At 43.4% G+C, this 18,575-nt stretch overlaps 1 protein-coding gene across 2 annotated transcripts in view; it reads right to left on the bottom strand.

Annotated features, from left to right (window-relative positions):
- LOC139578791 (zinc finger protein 385C-like) overlaps positions 1–18,575 on the bottom strand; it is a 221,507-nt gene that overhangs the window by 8,049 nt on the left and 194,883 nt on the right. For both annotated transcript variants that reach the window (XM_071406811.1, XM_071406819.1), the window contains 4 exons: positions 18,428–18,538; positions 10,888–11,119; positions 4,746–5,126; positions 1,049–1,242 (listed from right to left, as the gene is read on the bottom strand). In XM_071406811.1, the coding sequence (XP_071262912.1) occupies positions 1,049–1,242; positions 4,746–5,126; positions 10,888–11,119; positions 18,428–18,538 (918 nt within the window). The remainder of the gene's footprint in view (positions 1–1,048; positions 1,243–4,745; positions 5,127–10,887; positions 11,120–18,427; positions 18,539–18,575) is intronic.

The following is an 18,575-nucleotide window of genomic DNA, read 5'->3' as shown; positions in this document are numbered from 1 at the left end:
AACTGTTTTTTTAGAAATGTTTGATAATGTATTAAAAATAAAAAACATGAATACCCTATTTACATAATTATTCAGACCCTTTGCTATGAGACTCAAAATTGAGCTCAGGTGTATCCTGTTTCCATTGATCATCCTTGAGATGTTTCTACAACTTGATTGGAGTCCAGCTGTAGTAAATTAAATTTATTGGACCTGATTTGGAAAGGCACACACCTTTCTATATGACGTCTCACAGTTGACAGAGAAACTCCCCAAATACAGGTGTTCCAAGCTTGTAGCGTCACACCCAAGAAGACTCAAGACTGTAATAGCCACCGTGCTTCTACACCTGCATTGCTTGCTTTTTGGAGTTTTAGGCTGGGTTTCTGTACAGCACTTTGAGATATCCGCTGATGTAAGAAGGGCTATATAAATACATTTGATTTGATACACTTGAAAAATAAATGTCAATCTCAATGTGACCTTCTCTGGTTAAATAAAGGATAAATAACTAATAACCCCACACAGAGCCAAAAACACTGCAGGACCAGAGGCATTTGAATGAGAGTCTTATTCGGTTAGCACTCTCTATCAAGCACTTCTCAGGGTGTGCAAAATTACCTACAAACCCCCTCTGTTTCCTCTTCTCACCTTTCATGTCACGCAAACAGCGCCAGGAGTACTGAGTAGCTCAGAGGGTCATATCGCTCCCTGTCTATCTCCCATACCCCATGGCTACGTTCACAATATTTTCCACTCTTTCCAGCTTATTTCGGGTCATTTTGAGCTCCATCAATTCAGAACACTGTCAGGACACGTTTAGTGGAGGTGGAAGGAAAGAGACCCAGTGTGTCAGATCTCTACATAGACTAGTGGCACACTGGCCTCACTGTGAAAGAACATGAAACCAGATCTTGTCCAGTCCAATCACCTCAGATCCACTCAGGAAGTCAACACACAAAATTATACCCCAGCTGTTTCACTTCTCTCCCCACTGCTGAACCCTGCTCACCCTGTGAAACACCCAGTCCTCCCCTGCCACCCTCCCCTCGACCCCGAGCCTCCTCACCTGGCTGAGCTGGGTCTCCGAGTTGACGTAGATCTCACACACCTCGCAGTGGAAGTTCTTGCTGGGCACCCCCACGCTGCCCTTTGTGCCCAGGCGCTTGCTCTTGCAGGCCGAACGCCCCCCAGCCCCCGCCATCTTCCCCCGGCGCCGCGGCTGGACGCTCTGGCCCTCCAGCATTTGTTTGTGCTTCGTACCTGGAGGAGTGGATTGGGAGAAAGAGAATGTCAGATACACTCTGGAGCAGGTACAGTATATATATACAGTTGAAGTTGGAAGTTTACATACACTTAGGTTGGAGTCATTAAAATTCGTTTTTCAACCACTCCACACATTTCTTGTTAACAAACAATAGTTTTGGCAAGTCGGTCAGGACATCTACTTTGTGCATGACACAAGTAATTTTTCCAACAATTGTTTACAGACAGATTATTTCACTTATAATTCACTGTATCACAATTCCAGTGGGTCATTAGTTTATATACACTAAGTTGACTGTGCCTTTAAACAGCTTGGTAAATTCCAGAAAATTATGTCATGGCTTTAGAAGCTTCTGATCTGCTAATTGACATCATTTGTGTCAATTGGAAGTGTACATGTGGATGTATTTCAAGGCCTACCTTCAAACTCAGTGGGCTCTTTGCCTGACATAATGGGAAAATCAAAAGAAATCAGTCAAGACCTCAGAAAAAGAATTGTAGACCTCCACAAGTCTGGTTCATCATTGGGAGCAATTTCCAAACGCCTGAAGGTACCACATTCATCTGTACAAACAATAGTACACAAGTATAAACACCATGGGACCACGCAGCCGTCATACCGCTCAGGAAGGAGACGCGTTCTGTCTCCTGGAGATCAACGTACTTTGAAGCGAAAAGTGCAAATCAATCCCAGAACAACAGCAAAGGACCTTGTGAAGATGCTGGAGGAAACAAGTACAAAAGTATCTATATCCACAGTAAAACGAGTCCTATATCGAAATAACCCGAAAGGCCGCTCAGCAAGGAAGAAGCCACTGCTCCAAAACCACCATATAAAAGCCAGACTATGGTTTGAAACTACACATGGGGACAAAGATCGTACTTTTTGGAGAAATGTCCTCTGGTCTGATGAAACAAAAATATAACTTTTTGGCCATAATGACCATCGTTATGTTTGGAGGAAAAAGGGGGATGCTTGCAAGCCGAAGAACACCACCCCAACCATGAAGCACGGGGTGGCAGCATCATGTTGTGGGGGTGCTTTGCTGCAGGAGGGGCTGGTGCACTTTACAAAATAGATGGCATCATGAGGAAGGGCAATTATGTGGATATATTGAAGCAAAATCTCAAGACATCAGTCAGGAAGTTAAAGCTTGGTCGCAAATGGGTCTTCCAAATGGACAATGACCCCAAGCATACTTCCAAAGTTGTGGCAAAATGGCTTAAGGACAACAAAGTCAAGGTATTGGAGTGGCCATCACAACGTCCTGATCTCAATCCCATAGGAAATTTGTGGGCAGAACTGAAAAAGCGTGTGCGAGCAAGGAGGCCTACAAACCTGACTCAGTTACACCAGCTCTGTCAGGAGGAATGGGCCAAAATTCACCCAACTTATTGTGGGAAGCTTGTGGAAGGCTACCTGAAACATTTGACCCAAGTTAAACAATTTAAAGGCAATGCTACCAAATACTTACTGAGTGAATGTAAACTTCTGACCCACTGGGAATGTGATGAAAGAAATAAAAGCTGAAATCATTCTCTCTACTATTATTCTGACATTTCACATTCTTAAAATAAAGTGGTGATCCTAACTGACCTAAAACAGGGATTTTTTACGAGGATTAAATGTCAGGAATTGTGAAAAACTGAGTTTAAATGTATTTGGCTAAGGTGTACGTAAACATCCAACTTCAACTATATATACAGTGAGGGAAAAAAGTATTTGATCCCCTGCTGATTTTGTACGTTTGCCCACTGACAAAGAAATGATCAGTCTATAATTTTAATGGTAGGTTTATTTGAACAGTGAGAGACAGAATATCAACAAAGAAATCCAGAAAAACGCATGTGAAAAATGTTATGAATTGATTTGCATTTTAATGAGGGAAATAAGTATTTGACCCCTCTGCAAAACATGACTTAGTACTTGGTGGCAAAACCCTTGTTGGCAATCACAGAGGTCAGACGTTTCTTGTAGTTGGCCACCAGGTTTGCACACATCTCAGGAGGGATTTTGTCCCACTCCTCTTTGCAGATCTTCTTCAAGTCATTAAGGTTTCGAGGCTGACGTTTGGCAACTCGAACCTTCAGCTCCCTCCACAGATTTTCTATGGGATTAAGGTCTGGAGACTGGCTAGGCCACTCCAGGACCTTAATGTGCTTCTTCTTGAGCCACTCCTTTGTTGCCTTGGCCGTGTGTTTTGGGTCATTGTCATGCTGGAATACCCATCCACGACCCATTTTCAATACCCTGGCTGAGGGAAGGAGGTTTTCACCCAAGATTTGACGGTACATGGCCCCGTCCATCGTCCCTTTGATGCTGTGAAGTTGTCCTGTCCCTTTAGCAGAAAAACACCCCCAAAGCATACTGTTTCCACCTCCATGTTTGACGGTGGGGATGGTTTCTTGGGGTCATAGGCAGCATTCCTCCTCCTCCAAACACGGCAAGTTGGGTTGATGCCAAAGAACTCCATTTTGGTCTCATCTGACCACAACACGTTCACCCAGTTGTCCTCTGAATCATTCAGATGTTCATTGGCAAACTTCAGACGGGCATGTATATGTGCTTTCTTGAGCAGGGGGACCTTGCGGGCGCTGCAGGATTTCAGTCCTTCACGGCATAGTGTGTTACCAATTGTTTTCTTGATGACTATGGTCCCAGCTGCCTTGAGATCATTGACAAGATCCTCCTGTGTAGTTCTGGGCTGATTCCTCACCGTTCTCATGATCATTGCAACTCCACGAGGTGAGATCTTGCATGGAGCCCCAGGCTGAGGGAGATTGACAGTTCTTTTGTGTTTCTTCCATTTGCGAATAATCACAGAAACTGTTGTCACCTTCTCACCAAGCTGCTTGGCGATGGTCTTGTAGCCCATTCCAGCCTTGTGTAGGTCTACAATCTTGTCCCTGACATCCTTGGAGAGCTCTTTGGTCTTGGCCATGGTGGAGAGTTTGGAATCTGATTGATTGATTGCTTCTGTGGACAGGTATCTTTTATACAGGTAAGAAACTGAGATTAGGAGCACTCCCTTTAAGAGTGTGCTCCTAATCTCCGTTCGTTACCTGTATGAAAGACACCTGGGAGCCAGAAATCTTTTTGATTGAGAAGGGGTCAAATACTTATTTCCCTCATTAAAATGCAAATCAATTTATAACATTTTTGACATGCATTTTTCTGGATATTTTTGTTGTTATTCTGTCTCTCACTGTTCAAATAAACCTACCATTAAAATTATAGACTGATAATTTCTTTGTCAGTGGGCAAACGTACAAAATCAGCAGGGGATCAAATACTTTTTTCCCTCACTGTATATATATATAAAATTGCAATTTTAAAGCTAATTTCCTGGTATTCTACACATTTTCTGTAGATTGATTTTTTCTCAGTTTTAAAGCTAATAGCCTGTAATAAAAATAAATAAATCATGGCTTATGACGTGTTCTTATGCTATCTGAGGGGGCTGCGGGGTGTGCTACGCCAAAGACTGTCATGTTTGTACCACTGTTGTGTGCCTCCAGCTGGGATGTAGAGTTGACCGTGACCTTGCACACGGGACAGTGGAGGTGTGGCTTGATCCTCTTGGGGTCCTTGTCATCCTCACCCCCCTCTGTGCTGGAAGTGTCCGGCTGGCTGCCTGCCTCCAGGGCTGTTCCAGGGGCCTCTAGGCCTTGCTCGGGGCCACTGTTGTCTGAGGCTCCGCTCTCTGAGGCCTGTGAGGAGGGGGACACCTCTCCCTGGGGCCCGGGGGACAGGATGGCCAGCTCCATGGAGGACACCTCAGATACAGGGGTCAACATCACAGAGCTGCTGCTGCCGGGGCTTTTGCCCAGCTTCACAGCCTCACAATTCACCACTCGCTCCAGGTCAGCAGGCAGCAGATCTGGGGAGGGGAAGGAGAGGAGGCAGTGGTCAGTCACTGAACACTACACTGGTGGTTACGGAAGAGTGAAGAGCTTAATGCCTGAACAAAGCCACCGAGGTCTACAGTTGCTGTGTTAATTAAGTCTGCACCTCGGGGTTAAAAACAAATGCCGATAGTATAGCTGAAATGCTAACACATGAAATGCATTGGTAAATGCTCATTCCAATGTACTGCCTTCAAACGCTTCATATTACAGAACATGTTTATAGATTATGGAAACAGATTGTAAAAGCAGAATTGCAAGCAATACATTTGTGAGTGAAAAGTGACATTAAATAATGGTTGTTCTCATTTGAGGCGAACTTGGAGAATTTGCTCCTTTCTGTTCAGTCATTTATCTACAAATGACCGTGAAGCGTTTGAACATTGGAATGAGCATTTACCAATGCATTTCATGTGTTAGCTTTGTGGCATTTCAGCTATACTATCAGCCTTTGTTATTAACACGGAGGGACAGACTAGACTAACACAGGGTAGATTCTCTCTCTCTCTCTCTTTCTCGCTCTGTCTCTCTCTATCTATCTCTCTTCAAATATCAACTGAAGGTCCTAGGGCTCAGTCAATTTAAACAAATGCATTGACTGCCGAGCCCAGCCCATAAGTCACTGGAGCTCCATTACGCACGCACGTACGCGCGCACACACACACACACACACATATATTATGACGACATTTTGTGATGTTTTGGACTTCGGTGAGGGGTTTTTCGGCTGTTCAGGCACAGAATTTATTTTCTGGAGGCAAGCCAAAGGTCGGAGCCGGAATCTACGCCCCTTCATCTGTGATTGTTCAACAGTAGGGATCCTTTAATAAAGTCTTTGTTGTCATTCAACGAGAGACGACTCGTTTTCATGCAAATGTTCCATAGAAAAATACTGCACCAAACATATTAGTTAGATGTAAAATTGCGTGACTAAGATCTCTTCGGCAAAAACGTAAAAATGAATGACAGACTTCTTGAGTCATCTTAGATTAATTCTGACTATTTTGAGGAAGTGCATACTGGCTACGTCATCTCAAAATGGAAAAACAGTACTATTGCCGTTATTTCTCGTTTTTAAAGCGAAGGCCTTTTAAGGGAGTTTGCGAGAACACTCGTTCAGTTCGGCTAGCCGAGTTCGTATAGGCGCCAGCCGAACTGAAGCACCCTCTCAAACACCCTCCACAATCCTACTGGCCCCATTGATTTTCTCTTCTAAATCCCAGAGTAAATTCATCATGGAGATAAGGACTCTTCCTTATCGTTCTCCTTCCGGAGGAGAAGGAACCCTAGAAGGCTGAGATTAGACAATCCTTCCTCTCTGTAATGTAATGCGAGACTGAACCCTGGGAGATTCAGGTCCCCCCTCCAGCAGGGGATTGGTATGATCCTGGGCTTCTGTGAAAGACAAAGATCGGGCCACCCGAGAAGACTCTGGAGGGGATGGATAGCGATCAATGGATTTAGCAGGAGGCCCAGAGAGGAGGACAGAGGATTGTGGGAGTAAGTCTCTCCTCAGACGCCTTAAACTCATGAAGGGTTTTATTCTGAGCAAGAATGTTTAAGGTATCATATCGGTGTTCACTTAAAGTGCCTTCAGAAAGTATTCACACCCTTGACTTTTCCACATTTTGTTGTGTTACAGCCTGAATTTAAAATGGATTAAATTGAGATTTTGTGTCACAATACCCCATCGTTTCTAAGTTGAATAATTTTTTTCCATATGTTTACAAATTCATTCAAAATGAAAAGTTCAAATGTCTTGAGTCAATAAGTATTCAACCCCTTTGTTATGACAAGCCTAAATAAGTTCAGGAGTAAAAATGTGCTTAACAAGTCACGTAATAAGTTGCATGGATTCACTCTGTGTGCAATAATAGTCTTTAACATGATTTTTTAATGACTACCTCATCTCTGTAAGGTCCCATTCCAGTTACTACAAAGATGCAGGTGTCCGTCCTAACTCAGTTGCCGGAGAGGAAGGAAACCGCTCAGGGATTTCACCAGGAATCCAATGGTGAGATTAAAACAGTTACAGAGTTTAATGGCTGTGATCGGAGAAAACTGAGGATGGATCAACAAAATTGTAGTTACTCCACAATACTAAATGACAGAGTGGAAAGAAGGAAGCCTGTACAGAATAAAAATATTCCAAAACATGCATCCTGTTTGCAATAAGGCACTAAAGTAAAACTGCAAAACATGTGGCAAAGAAATTAGCTTTATGTCCTGAATACAAGGTGTTATGTCCGCTTGTCCGTGAGAGATTTACATGGTTATCAAAACGTCACGTCAGGGTAAGCCTACACGAAACACAGCGCTTATTTTAAGTGTTTCCAAAATTCCCTATGGGAAAATGAATGGTGGAAAAACGATTGGAACCATTTCCCTGTTTGACCACTAGGTTTTATGGGTATTACGACACCTCCACTGAGGGGCTCTATAAATACTGTATAAGGACTAACTCTGTAGGAACTTCTGGTAAGTTCTTCCCACATTGGTGCACATTATACAGATAGATATAAAACATGATACAGCATGACTTTGAAATGTCCAACAACTCAAAATCAAATAGTATCCTTACCTCCTAGACCTCAAATGTCTTAAAAAGAAAAACGACCATGGCAGTGATGTTGCAGAGTAGCACGACACAGATACATCTTTGGGTAAGCACAAGGATTCCCTTTGGGCAACACCATCTGTCAGTCAGTGTCCTCCTCACTCATTCCAAATGTTCCCTGACTGACTGACTGAAGTGACTGTCACCTCAACGCTGGCTGTCAGCTCTAAGGCCAGTGTATTGGCAGTGAAGAGCCCCACACTGTCTGAGGAGTGGAGGGCTACAAATCCCTCTCCTGCCAAGAATCGATGTTCAAATCGATGTCTTGTTGCGAGTCATTCGCTTATTTGACCATGGAAAGGCAGAACAGTCCAATTAAATCAGTGTGTAGGGCTCAGACTGTAAACCGTGCAGTATCTGTAAACTGTAGAGTCAGAGAGTATTGACTACATGACAGAGCTGACTGTTGTCATGGAGCAAGTAGCTATATTAATATTCTGATTAGAAGACTGTTAAACAAGCTCACACACTAGCGGAGTAGTGGTGAGCCCTCACAACCATGTTCATTAAACCAGCAGTGTGTAAGCCACACATACGCACACACACACACACACACACACACACACACACACACACACACACACACACACACACACACACACACACACACACACACACACACACACACACACACACACACACACACACACACACACACACACACACACACACACACACACACCAGCTTGTCTAGAATCACTAGTCCGTGACACTCTTAAAGAAAATGGACAACTTCCTCAAGGGAAATCCACACTATATTTCATCATTACAGAGGCGTCTGAGTCCTGTTGCCCTTGGAGACAGCTTCAACAAAAGAGTCAATCAAACGCTGAGGCGATTGATGGTTGTCATTGACGATGCCGGCCGTCCCAGTGTCTCTAGGCACCAGTATGCCGATGTCTCTCTCTCTCTCGCTCTCTTCTCAAATGGAAAATCATTCAATAAAATAATAATAATCATTTATATCAGCCTAATCGAGGTGTAGATTACATGACACATGCCAGTGTTCTAACTTGTAACACAGCTGCATGGGATTTCTACTAATACAACTCAGTGCATCCAATGGCAATGTCTGTAGTGTGGATATGATGGAATCTAGCCCTTGATTGGTTCTCAATGGGCGACAACATGGGCATTTTGGTCCGATTGGCACCTGCCATGCTGAGTTTGATGACAGACAGAGATCATTTCAGTGTTAATTTTGAGTGTTCTCCAATTACAGTTTGGCATTGTAACGCTCGCCGCCACTGGCTCGCTCTGACACATTTCAATTTCACGTCGGGCCAATCACACAATGTGGCTTATTAAAGAGCGTACCTCCTTGCAAAATTGCCTCAGAACTGTAAAATGATTTACAACATAAAAAAACAGGCACAGCTTATCTACTTTCTCTTTCCACCGCCTCTCTTGCTCCCCCTCTCCTCTACCCCATCTCTCACTCTACCTTTCATTCATTTCATCTTATCTCTCATTTTCTACTCTTTTCGTCCCAGCCGCTGCATCCCCCCCTTTCAGACCATGCTCTACGACGACAGAATATTAAAATGAGATTTGATGAGAGAGAGCGTTATCTCGCTCCCAGTCCTTTGTCCAGTTTCTCCTCTCAGAGGGAGAGAGAGTGAGTCAGTCAGTGAGTGCTGGGGGAAAGGAAAGTGTAGACTCTCTCCCAACCCACACCTCACTTCACCCTGATACCTTCCTATCTCTCCTCACTAATATTCCCTCTAGCATCAGAAAGAAATTAGTTTGAAACTCAGGTCTTACAGTAATATGTTTCAGGCCAGAGTGGTGGAGGGATAGATGGAGGGAGAGAGGGATGAAGGAGGGATATACAGGATAGAGGAGGAAACTAGTCTAGCAGACATATCCTCGAGTCCCATCGCTGCAGATGGATAAACAGGGCTACTGAACCTAAATGAGATCAATCATGTAAAGTAATGGACGCTCTCTACTGACTTCATCAAAAGACTACCACTACATTTCATTGTATTGGTCCCAGACTCAGGAGATACATCCATAGTCTAGTCAGGTCCATTGTGGGGAATTTCTCTCATGTCACAAAGTGTACTTATGCGTCCCAAATAGCACCCTATTCCCTATGTGGTGTGCTACTTTTGACCAGTCAAAAATAGTGCACTACATAGAGAATAGGGTGCCATTTGGGACACAGCTTATATAAGTGTGCTGCAGTCAGATCATTCCTTGACTTCACAGAACTCTTTAGGAACTTCTGTACAGGGACCAAGCCTTTCTCTACAAGCATGGCAAACAGAGGGGAAGGGTGCAGGGAAAGTAAATTGAGAAAGTTGGGGGTAAGCAAACAATCCCCCGGGCTCAGAGCCACCATCCACCACCACCACGGGGGACAGATTGGATATAAGGCCCAGCTGGGAGGGACCTGGGGACCACTGGGGGTTACGATTGGATGTTTGGAGGCACCGCCGTCCTATCCTCTCATACCCATGTTCCTGATCATGGTGTATGTGTGGGACAGGCCCTCCTGTTGTTAGACTTTAAACAGCAGACATTAAATAACACAGTAGAGAGGAGGGAGGGAGGGAGGGAGGGAGGGAGGGAGGGAGGGAGGGAGGGAGGGAGGGAGGGAGGGAGGGAGGGAGAAAGAGAGAGAGAGAGAAAGAGAGAGAGAGCGAAAGAGAGAGAGAGAGAGAGAGAGAGAGAGAGAGAGGGAGGGAGGGAGGGAGGGAGGGAGGGAGGGAGGGAGGGAGGGAGGGACAGGATAGCATCAATAAATAATAATGACAAAGTACCGGAAGAGATGAGAGAGTGATGGAGGGAAAGGGATGAGATGAAGGGAGAGGGATAGAGGAGGAGGAAGATGGGAGGACCGGAGAGAAATGGGAGGAGAGGAGACAGATGAAAGGAAGAAAAAGGGATTAGGGGTGGAAAGTGATGGAAAGAAAGTAGATGGATAAGAGGTAGGATGGAGAAGAGTAAAGGGGGAAAGAGAGGGATGGGGAAGATAAGTGAGCAAAGGGGAAAAGCAGAAAACATCAACAGAAAAAGGAAAGAAAAATTGAAAGAACGATCAACTACACAGAGTGAATATAGATAGGTTTTCTGTTCTTCCCTTTTCTCCCTCTCACTATCAGTCAACTTACTCGTTGCCTCCATCGGGCCTGTGTCCATGAGTGCGGGGAGGGTCTCAGTGGGAAGTGTAACAGTTGCAGCAGTCTTAGCCCTCTCCCTGTCCCGTTCTCGGTCTCGTTCCCGGTCTCTCTCCCTGCCTGTGGTCGTAGCTTCCCCAAGTCGACGCTGACGGTTCTTCTGGGTCTCCATGGCTTTCAGCTTCCGGGAATGTTTATGCCCCTTATAGTGCGCCTCTGCCTGGTTCTGGAAGGGACCCCACAGAGAGCAGAAACACCACAGGAAGGTTAGCAGTAGCACTTATCCATAAATTGCTGTAAGAAATGCACATTTAAAACACTCAAATATACAGTACCTCTGCAAAAATAGAGATTACATTTTCATCTTTACACACACAAGACCTGGGTTCAAATACTATTTAGGACATTTCAATTACTTTCAAAGACACTTGGAAGTGAATATTTAGATATTTTTTATTTGAAAAGACAAGTAGTTGAATATTGGAATGTATTTGGAAATATCTTGGAAAGTATTTGAAAATACTCCAATACACTGACTCAAATGCACTCCCATGCATTTAACCCAGGCATTTGTAATAGGCTATTTATAGAACATTATTTGAAAATACTTTTAAATAGAAGTAGTGGATTCGGGCCACATGATTTGAAAATATTCAAATACACAGAAAATAATTATTTAAATAACAAATATTCAAATACGTATTTGAACCCAGGTCTGACACATGCACAAACACACACACACACACACACACAAACTGCTGTCTGTGTGAAGGAGAGAGTCTGTTCCTACCTGATAAGAGCACTGGCACAGTGGGAGGCCAGAGGTATAATTGCATGTGGAATGTGCAAAAAGAGACAGGATTCTATCTCTAAATCAGAATACTAAATAGGCACGCTGAGACAGACCCTGCAGACCGCACACACGCATGCACACACCACACAAACACAACACGCTACATACCAAGCGTACTGTACACACGTGCATACACAAATGAACTGCACACACACCCAGTAGAGAACACACACACTCTGTCACATTCTCAGACACGCTCAAAACACACACATACATTCTCCAAAATGGGCAGCACATTTTACCTTCACATTTTAATAATTCTCATGACCCAGCTCAATCCATGAGAAAATCCCCCGTTATCAGAGCAAATAGAAATAGCAGATGAATCGATAAAGAGATCTCTCATTAAAATGTAAACAGGCTTTGAGCTCAGACCTGTATTGGACTAATACCACCTCAGCCTTGTTGGAGTGATGGATGACTACAAAGAAGGATAAATGACTTACAAGGCATTACATGCCCCCACAAACACATACATACCCCCCACAGAGACTCAACCAACCAACCCAGGTTCTCTCTCTCTCTCTCTCTCTCTCTCTCTCTCTCTCTCTCTCTCTCTCTCTCTCTCTCTCTCTCTCTCTCTCTCTCTCTCTCTCTCTCTCTCTCTCTCTCTCTCTCTCTCTCTCTCTCTCTCTCTCTCTCTCTCTCTCTCTCTCTCTCTCTCTCTCTCTCTCTCTCTCTCTCTCTCTCTTCAATTGACTTTATTGACATGGCAAGTTCATTATTACTTACATTGTCAAAGTATACATATCGAAAAATATAAAATATGTATATATATACATAAAATATGTATATATATACAAAATATATATGTATTTATATATAAATAAATGGTGGGACCAACAGCAATAATAATAGTAGTAGTGGACATGGGATTACCATTAACAACAACTACAACAACAATATTAATCAGAACAACAATACATTAAAGCAACAGTAGTAGACCAGTCTCAACATGACTGAGAAGACACATGACCTGGTATGAAAGACAAAACAAAACAAGATGGGAAATATTATCAACATTACTTTGCACTTTTCACTGGCTGTCCCTCAGGTTATGGCAGGAGGACACATATTTGGCTGCCAAAACTGCACATTTTGGCCTTTCACCCAATAAATATTTGATTTTTTCTTCATCTTTTATAGTTTCAAATTCTTTGTATTGAATTATAATTTTGGGAAAGAAATATTCTCTTAGGTCTGAGTATTTGTCACAGTGTAATAGGAAATGCAGCTCTGTCTCTACCTCTCCCCTGGAGCAGAGTGAGCACAGCCTGTCCTCTCTGGGCAGCCAGGTTTGTCTGTGACGACCGGTCTCTATAGCCAGATAGTCTGCCACCATGTACTGTCTGTTTAGAGCCAAATAGCATTGAAGTTTACTTTGATTTTTTGTAGTGTCTTTCCAATAGGTGATATATTTTTATTTTTGTTTTGTGATGATTTGGTTGGGCCAGATTTTCTGAGGGCTGTCCTGAGGCTCTATGGGGTTGGTTTGGGTTGGGGAGCCTCAGAACCAGCTGGCTGAGGGGACTCTTCTTTGGTTTCATCTCTTGACATTGTAGAGCTGTGTGATGGAATGTTTTGGGGTCACTTGTTTTTAGATGGTTGTAAAAATTGATGGCTCGTTTTTCTATTCGAATGAGGAGGGGGTATTGGCCCAATTCTGCCCTACATGCGTTATTTGGAGTTTTTCTTTGTACTTGCAATACAGTCTTGCAAAACTCTGCATGCAATATTTCAATTGGATGTTTGTCCCATTTAGTAAATTCATTATTAGAGAGTGGACCCCATACTTCACTGCCATATAGAGCAATTGGTTCTATAACTGATTGAAACATTTTGAGCCAGATTCTATTGGAATTTCGATTTTGATGTTCCTTTTAATGGCATAGAATGCTCTTCTTGCTTTGTCTCTCAGCTCATTCACAGCCATGTGAAAGCTACCTGTGTTGCTGATATCCTAGATATGTGTAATTTTTGGTGTGTTCTAATAGAACTGTGTCCAAATAGAATTTATATGTGTCATCCTTATTTCCGGACCTTTTTTGGAATATCATTATATTTGTTTTTTTTAGGTTAACGGTCAGATCCCAGGTCTGACAGAACCTGTGAAGACGATCTAGGTGCTGCTGTAACCCCTCTTTAGTGGGAGACAGCAGCACCAGGTCATCTGCATACAGCAGACACTTGATATCAGTGTTGTGTAGGGTGATACCAGGTGCTGCCGGTTCTTCTAATGTTTTTGCCAATTCATTAATGTAGATGTTAAATAATGTTGGACTTATTGGGCAGCCCTGTTTCACTCCCCGCCCCTGAGAGAAGAAGTCTGTTTGCTTGTTGCCAATTTTAACCGCACATTTGTTTTTAGTGTACATTGATTTAATAAAATCATATGTTTTCCCTCCAATACCACTTTCTATTAGTTTATAAAAAAGACCTTCGTGCCAAATTGAATCAAATGCTTTCTTGAAATCTACAAAACACGAGTATATTTTGCCTTTGTTTTGGTTAACTTGTTTATCAATTAGAGTGTGGAGGGTGTAAATGTGGTCTGTTGTACGATAATTCTTTAGAAATCCAATCTGGCTTCTGCTCAGGACGTTGTGTTCGTCAAGGAAATGATGTAGTCTGCTATTTATAATACTGCAGTTGCTGTCCAAGTTGCTGTTAACGCAAATTCCTCTGTAATTATTTGGGTCAAATTTGTCTCCATTTTTATAAATTGGTGTGATCAATCCCTGGTTCCAAATATCGGGGGAAATACCTGCAGTGAGGATAATGTTGAAGAGTTTGAGTATAGCCAATTTTTATTTGTGGTCTGTATATTTGATAATTTCATTTAAAATACCATCAGCACCACAGGCCTTTTGGGGTTGGAGAGTGCATAGTTTTTCCAATAATTCTTCTTCTGTAATTGGGGTATCCACAGGATTCTGATAGTCTTTGACTGCTAATTCAAGGATTTGTAATTTATCTTGTATATCTTTTTGTTCTGGGCGCTTTGTTATATTGCTGTAGAGGTTTGCAAAGTGATTTCTCCACATATCCCCATTTTGGATAGCCAATTCCTCATGATGAGGTTTGTTTAATTTATTCCAATTCTCCCAGAAGTGGTTTGATTCTATGGATTCCTCAATTCCATCCAGCTGATTTCTAATGTGCTGTTCCTTTTTTGTTCTTAGGGTGCGTTTGTATTGCTTCAGTGTTTCCCCATATTGAAGGCGTATATTTTTGTTGTCTGGTTCTCTGTGTTTTTGATTAGATATATTTCTCAATGACTTTCTTAGATTTTTGCATTCATTATCAAACCATTTTTCATTATCTGTTATTTTTGGTTTGCTCTTATGCTTCTTTAGATTAGCCAAGGAGGCTAATTTGTCAAATATAAAGTTTATGTTCCTAACGGCCAAATTTACACCTTCATTGCTGAAGGAGAATGTTAAGGCAAAAAAGTTGTCCAGGAGAGATTGTATTTTTTGGCTACTAATTGCTTTTTGGTAGATGTCTGTACTGTTTGCACTCCATCTATAGGCCTGTTTAGTACTATGTAATTTATTGGGCCGTGATGCTTCATGGTTGGGTTCCACTCTTCTCAGATACACTGTGATCTGAGAGAGGTGTTAGTGGGCTGACTGTGAAGGCTCTGAGAGACTCTGGGTTTAGGTCAGTGAGGAAGTAGTCTACAGTGCTGCTGCCAAGGGATGAGCTGTAGGTGTACCTACCAAAAGAGTCTCCTCTCAGCCTGCCATTGACTATGTACAGACCCAGTGTTCGACAGAGCTTCAGGAGCTGTACTCCGTTTTTGTTTTTCACTTTGTCATAGTTGTTTCTGTGGAGGTATGTGGGGAGGGAAAGGTTGTTGCTTCCTGGTTGGTGTTTATCCCCATGACTGTTAATCGTGTCTTGTTCTTCTGCTGTTCTAGCATTCAGGTCTCCACAGACCAGTAAGTTGCCTTGGGCCTGAAAGTAAGTGACTGACACTCTCTCTCTCTCTCTCTCTCTCTCTCTCTCTCTCTCTCTCTCTCTCTCTCTCTCTCTCTCTCTCTCTCTCTCTCTCTCTCTCTCTCTCTCTCTCTCTCTCTCTCTCTCTCTCTCTCTCTCTCTCTCTCTCTCTCTCTCTCTCTCTCTCTCTCTCTCTCTCAAACCATGGTGACTCTAATGCACAAACAGCAAGACAAATAGTTAGCTCAGAATTGATCAAGTAAATGCATTCCTCACTCTGGCTGTCTGTGTGCTCTGCTCTGTCATGATCTCATAATTATGACCTCACAGCCGTCTCTCTATCCAGCTCCTCTTTAGAATTCGAAGAATTTCCTATCTCGCCATATAAATGCAAATAAGTCAGAAAATAATCCAGGCCGCAAATAGACCTGAAATGAATTGTGGGGAAGAAATTAGAAAGAAGAGAAAGAGTGGGTTCTACTTTGATGGGCAAGCCAATGAAGGAATCCTAAGTGTTAGAGAGAAGCGTGGAAGTGACTCACCCTGTTCAATTAAGCTTCTCTCACACAATGAGACCTTCTCATTAGAATGGATACAACACACGGATGCTTCTTTTGGTTTTGTATCTTCTCTCAACTGCCTCAGCCTCCATAATAACCATGGTACCGCACGCACGCACGCACGCACGCACGCACGCACGCACGCACGCACGCACGCACGCACGCACGCACGCACGCACGCACGCACGCACGCACGCACGCACGCACGCACGCACGCACGCACGCACGCACACACGCACACACACACACACACACACACACACACACACACACACACACACACACACACACACACACACACACACACACACACACACACACACACACACACACACACACACACACACCTCATATGACAACAAAGCAATGTGGGTAAAAGTAAAAACCAAGTCAGATCAGATCCATCAGAACCATGTCTATGGCTATATGCAGTTGAATATGTCCACTGTGTACAGTATTAACAAACCAAATGATGTACCTACTGTTCTGTGTCGGGAGCTCTGGCTATAAATAAACCAACAGCAGCCATCAACACTTTTATAAACACTACTTATAATATTTCACCATGTCGTCTGACTGATCGGCCGTGAAAATGCTTATGAGATTATTGTGCTGTGACAAATCAGCTCTGCTCTCTTTCAGCCCCCGTACGTTCTCCGTTCTCCAGTCCAACTCCGAGCCATACAGTACGAGACACACGGAGAGACAGGGAGACACAGGGAGTGTGAAATGAACATTAGCATGAGCACTTAGCATTTTAAAGGCACTGACTGTCACGTCACACTACCAGACATGAATGCAGGCTTTGAGACTCTTTCTGTAATGAAAAGCGCTATAGAAGTTGAATAAATTCTTATTATTACACGTTCTCTATATAAGGCCTCTGCCTAGATCACTGTCTGACTATTCCATGTGCTACATTGAATGTACATTAACAAATATTCTTTATATTTCAAATAAACATGACTGTTTAAAGCTCAGTGTCCCCCTGTCTTCTCATCCCCCCTCAAACCCCCAGACCTGACACCTCTCTCCAACTGTAGCTGGCGCTGTGCGGAGGGAGGGTGGGAATGGGATTTGCTCTACCGTGTGAAGCCTGGAGAGAACACCTGCCAGTATCTACTCTGCTTCCCTTTCCCCCTCAGCCTCAGCTCACCCTCTTCTGTGTCTCTGCTCCTCTTTGAAGATCAAGTCTCAAGAGGATGTGTGTGTGTGTGTGTATGAAACAGTATTTGTGTGTTCCTCTGTGTGTATGTGTGAGAGAGAGGGGCAGGGAGAAAGAGAGAGTTTTGTTATTTGATTTTAAATCAGCCTTTGCCCAACTCTTAGGTGTTTGTGCGTTTCTTAAGACATTCCATTTTATTGGTTGTTTGTTTATGTGACTGTGTGTGTGTGTGTGTTTGAGGTGGCAGGAATGGGAGAAATCAAAAGAGGAGTTGAGAATGTGGGCTCCTGCCTGGGCTCGTGATTGTTTCTGCTCTTTGCTGATAAATGGAAGCTTTCCCTGCTGTCTAATCCCTCGCACCAAAACAACCTACCGCAGTACACACACACACACACACACACACACACACACACACACACACACACACACACACACACACACACACACACACACACACACACACACACACACACACACACACACACACACACACACACACACACACACACACACACACACACACACCAGATATCCAGAAATACAGAAAAGCAAATTAATACCATACGATTTAATAATAAGAACATTTCACACAGAGGAACACGCATGCACACACTCACGAGCGCGTGGATGCACACACACAAACACACGCATGCATGCTCAGAGTCCGACTGGACTCCCTATCAGCCGCCACTGATAAGCTGCTGTGAGTCAGTGAGGACTCAGGTAATTTGGAACGCCTTTTTTTTCTTAAAACATTAAAGAAGATAGAAGGAAGGAACAAATAAATCTGTATTCATTCTAACTGTCAAATCTACCAACTACAGTCTGCAACTTTCCTTCTCCCTTCCTCGCTCTCTCTTTTCTCTCTCTCCCTCTCGCAGTCATGCAGACAAACACACACACACACACACACACACACACACACACACACACACACACACACACACACACACACACACACACACACACACACACACACACACACACACACACACACACACAGCACTCTCTTACCGTGGAGTTGAAGCGCAGGTGACAGATGTTACAGGAGATGTTCTGTTTCTTCTTGAGTGGCTGAGGGACGCCAAACGTGTGGTTGATCACCGCCTTCTGCACCGGGTCCATCTGCAGGACAGACAGGAGACCAGGGGTTAAAACTATC

The sequence above is a fragment of the Salvelinus alpinus genome, chromosome 1 (assembly GCF_045679555.1).
Source record: "Salvelinus alpinus chromosome 1, SLU_Salpinus.1, whole genome shotgun sequence".
Taxonomy (NCBI): Eukaryota; Metazoa; Chordata; class Actinopteri; order Salmoniformes; family Salmonidae; genus Salvelinus; species Salvelinus alpinus.
This window is presented reverse-complemented; position numbering and strand designations above follow the sequence as displayed.